Here is a 4795-nt window from a genome sequence, read left to right as displayed (position 1 = left end):
GACATGAGAACTAAACATCTACAATTGTTTTCATTCTCAGAATGATCCAAAATTGTCTTTTTGTAGATTGGCTATATGGCGATATGTGGGATTGGTTCCACTCCGGGTTTGGAGGTGTTGCGAGATGGAGTTTAAGTGGGAATTTGTCAACAAGGCTGATTAGTAGGCAGTTTGTGGGAAGTCAAAGTCATGTGTGATGTTTCAGAGGAGAAGTTTTGGAGTTCAGTGTTCATCTTCGAGGAAGGTTGTTTTTCGAGTTGAATCTGAGGTTGTTTCTGTGGAGGAATAAGAGTCAGGGCATGTTATGAGGTTCAAGATGTCCGATTTCAAGATTCTTGATTGTGTTAGCCTTGTCTTTGCTAGGCGGGCATGTTTGTGTGAAGAATTCAAATGTTTATTGGAAATTTGATGGCGGTGTTTGATTGATTTTGTGATTTAATCGAATTGGGATTTCCTGTAGGTTGATGAGGTTGTTTTTTAAGCCATTGTGAATGATTGTAGCAGGTTTCATTTCTTTTTTGTTTCCTTCTCATTATTTTCTTATGATATGTTAGACTAAGACGTGAACTTATGATGTTTGTATTGTGAGATTGCAGCCCTTTGTATAACACAAGAGTTGTGCTAGAAAACTAAATGAAACGTAAGATCAATTGAGGAGTAACTTCTATTACTACTGGTAGTGCTTTTGGGAACCAACATGGTTATTGGTGATGGCATCTAACTCCGTCAATGTCTGATATTTTTCTTTCATACATTACACATATTTCCCCACTGAAATTATAGATTGATTATGGTACACAGCATAATGGTATGGTTTTGTCCATAGATCTCTATCAAATTGGAAATGATATGTTTTAGCTACTGCACAATGTATTAGCTTCCAAGAATTACACAACTTTCTCTTACTCTGTCACATTTAATGTATATACAGTATGTGTTCATGTGTGTGCATGTGCATGTGTGTGTGATGGGATAATGAGTAACATCCTGGTTAATTTTTTTTTTTTTTTTTTATCATAAATGAACTTGATTAGTTCTCAAACCCAGCAGCTAACATGATGGAAAGCAGAGACCATATTCGACAGGTAATTTTTTCTTTTATAGAGTAAAAATTTGATGATTTATGTGCCAACTTAGTGTAATCTTAAAAGCACTTATTCTTTAAGTTTTCTTAATATCTAAATGCAGTTGAAATTTTTTTTTTCTTGGTGCTTTTATGCAACCAGACTAAATTTAGTAACCCATTATTTTCTTTGAGTATAAACTCAAACTTCTTGCAGAAACAGTTTTTCAAATAGAAATTTTTAAGTTTTTAGTGAACTTTTGCATAGAACTTAAGTTTGGATTAAAACATATGCCGATGTTTGACAAATTCTTGGATATTCATATTCATATTTGGCTAATATGACCAACCTCTTGACTTGAGGGCGAACTAAGCTCAGCATCAAGCTCTTTGGAGAATCAATGATACCTGTTTCATTATCAGTTTTTGATATATTCATAGAGCTTGGAACTACAGTTCCCATCTTTCTCTCTATGCTTGACTAAGAGTTGTTCCACCTACAACAACAACCTATACACCACCTGTTGAGCAACCGGAATTGGTCATTCCAAGTGTAGCCAGCCATTGCCCCACTCACAGGTGCTTACTTTAAACTATTGTTTGTTTATGAAATTTCATATTATTACTGATTTATTTCTGAACGTTAATTGATTTAGTTTTGATTCTTTTATTATGCAGCCAACCTTTGGTAGTGATGGTCACAATGAGCATTGATAGGGGTGACATTCGGAATAATTTAATAAACACTTCTTTTTTGGCGCAGACACAGTATGTGCGCCACAGTATGAACCATTTATATATATATATATTGTCCATTTATTTTGTTTTTTTGTGTCTTATAAACAATGTTATATTACAAAGTGTTTATCAATGAAGCATATTTTATTATCAAAAAGTTGCAAACTTAAATTCTTAGATAGATTATACATGTTTTTGTTGTGGACTCTATAGCCAGTAATAGTTTGTGTTTTGTGGCGAATAGAATTTGTGTTGGATGATGAAGGATGACAAGTTTTATTTTATTTTATTTTTGCTCATTTCATAATGCTTGACAGCCTTTTAAAATGGTGAAAGATTAACTCTTGGACCTCAAAGCAATGGTTATATTCCATGCAGGAACTACTAATTTTAAGAAGGGCAAAATTGTCATTTCAATTATATTATTATGTACCAAATTATTGTAAGAAAAGTGTTGCAACTCTTCTTTTGCTTTGAAAAGGGAATATATTCCTATCACTAAAATGTTACAGTATTATTTCGTTCTTCAATTAATTAATTTATTTGTGTCAAAACCACTTTCATAAGTTGCGAGACTTTCAACTTCTATGTATAGAATTCAATTAATTCAATTCCTGCTGAATTCCAAACTGACCATTTCAATATTCCATCACTTGCATTTTATCAAATTAAAAAAGGAATGTGAAAGATCTGTACCGCATACATTAATTGAATGCATGTGAATCATCCCTATTTTATCAACACCAATAAGCAGCAAACATATGGACAAATTAACGACATCCTAAATGGCAATCATATAAGGATTCTCAACAATCTTTAAACATAAAAACCCGATTAAAAAAAAAAAAAAACAATAACAAAATATAATATTATAATCAATATTTGACATATTTTTTTGTGAAATAATAATCGTTTACAATTTCTTAAAATATAAAAATTCGATAATAAAATAAAAATAATATAATAAATAAACCCGTGCAACGTGCGGGCGTGCCATCTAGTTATGATCAAATTTTCAAACACTTGTTTGATTAGTCTCTGTTAGCAGATATCAAATTCAGGTATTTTTCAACAATCATTTCTGGTGAAAAATCAGTAAAATAGCCCTTCTTTACATCCAACCCTTCTTTAGCTGCGAGCATCTCAACCCGGCTTTGGACCCTATCAGCTCCAACCTGATTGGGCTCCAAGAGCATGCAAGCTATCTCGGTGGAATCCTCACCATGAGCCAAGCCCAGCGCTTGCACCGTTGGCAGCCCACCTCCGCGGGCACTCACCATTCGGGCTATCCGACGAGCAAGGGAGATGTCCGTGGACATAATGGGTACATTGTAAAATGCAACCCATGGACGAGCGCCAATCATCGCTATACCTCTGGCCCGAGACACCTGGTTGGGACCCTCATTGGGCCTTACAGGGAGAGTTTCAGCCGTTGTCCAACCTGCCCATTGGTTGCCCATGAAGTTGGGCCTGTAGTAATTAAGCTCCCGCCTGATGGTGTCTAGGGCCTTGCCTGTTGGGTGTGCTGCACCATACAAGAACACAGGCACTGCAACATCACATGGTGAAAGAAAATGTTAATGATTTTTATACGTATATTTATTAACATTTAATTAGTGTTGCTAGAAATGACTACCTTGAAATCTACTGCCAACATCTGCTGCAACTGCTTTGGCAAGCCAAGCAGCTTCATCCAAAGATGCCCGAGCGAGTGGATGGAAAACAATGTCATCAACAACACCAAGTCGAGGGTGGGCACCAGAGTGCAACTCCAGGTTTATGGCTGCATAAGCAGCCTCAACCATGGCTAACACACACTGATGCAATGGGCTGTAAATGGCAGTACCTGTGCTATCATGAACAACGTAAGATACAAGGGTGTAACGGACCCTGTTGTATGCTCGATCCTCAAATTTGTTCACAATCATTGTTTCTGTATCACGTCTGACGGATTTTTCTATCAAGTCAAGAGCTGAGAGGTTGCGTGATTCAGAAATAAACAACTTACAACACAATAGACTAGATTGATTTGTAATCTTTTTGTTCTGAAATAAATGAGATGATATATAGCGTAAGGAATTTATTGAGTTGGATTAAAAAAAAAAAAAAAAAAAAAGTGGCTTTGACTTTCTAATAATAAAAAAGTAGAATTACCATAGAACTATAGAAGCAATTGTGTTTTGGATTCCTACCAAACTTAATATCTCCAAAATACAAGCAAACTCCAGGATCTCTCATTTTTACCTCACTTCCAAGCAATACCGAATTGTTCACTCCCTGAACATTGTTGTTTACATAAATTTTGATGCGGCAACAATCTTGGGAATCAGCAGTAGTGCCACGGCGGGCGAACATTGCAGCCCCAATATTTTTTCCTTCCAAATTAACTCGGCTGAATGAGCCATAGCATCTCTCCGGAGGCATGAGATAGATGAACTGATGTTTGATAATAGACATGGAGATCTGTTTTTGTTTTTCTCGACTTGAGTCAATGAACTATCAATTTTAAAGATGTATCAATCTCCCAGTCAATTGAGAAGTGAGTAACTTCTATTGCTATTAGTAGTGCTTTTGGGAACCAGCATGGTTATTGGTGATGGCATTCTAACTCCGTCAATGTCTAGTATTATTTTTTTCATACATTTTCCATGTGAAGTTATAGATTGATTATAGTGCACAGCATAATGGTATGGTTTTGTCCATAGATCTCCATCAAATTGGATATGATATGTTTTAGTTATTGCACAATGTATTAGATTCCAAGAATTGCACAACTTTCTCTTACTTTGTCATATTTAATGCATATACAGTATGTGTTTATGTGTGCACATGTGCATGTGTGTGTGTGTGTGATTGGATAAATGAACATCCTGTTAATAGTTTTTTTTTTTTTTTTTTTTTTATATATTATAAATGAACTTGATTAGTTTTCAAACCCAGCAGCTAACATGATGGAAAGCAGAGACCATATTCGAAAGGTAATCTTTTCTTTTA

At 35.3% G+C, this 4795-nt stretch overlaps 1 protein-coding gene across 1 annotated transcript; it reads right to left on the bottom strand.

Annotated features, from left to right (window-relative positions):
• Positions 1 to 2777: 2777 nt before the first annotated feature.
• LOC116108068 (formimidoyltransferase-cyclodeaminase-like) lies at positions 2778 to 4310 on the bottom strand. The gene is made up of 3 exons (XM_031394347.1): positions 3956 to 4310; positions 3438 to 3846; positions 2778 to 3350 (listed from the first exon to the last, which is right to left on the bottom strand). The coding sequence occupies exons 1-3, from the start codon at positions 4256 to 4258 to the stop codon at positions 2833 to 2835; spliced, it is 1230 nt and encodes a 409-aa protein (XP_031250207.1). The 5' UTR covers positions 4259 to 4310; the 3' UTR covers positions 2778 to 2832.
• Between the last annotated feature and the right edge of the window lie 485 nt (positions 4311 to 4795).

The sequence above is a fragment of the Pistacia vera genome, unplaced genomic scaffold, assembly GCF_008641045.1.
Source record: "Pistacia vera cultivar Batoury unplaced genomic scaffold, PisVer_v2 Contig552, whole genome shotgun sequence".
In the NCBI taxonomy this organism is placed as follows: domain Eukaryota; kingdom Viridiplantae; phylum Streptophyta; class Magnoliopsida; order Sapindales; family Anacardiaceae; genus Pistacia; species Pistacia vera.
This window is presented reverse-complemented; position numbering and strand designations above follow the sequence as displayed.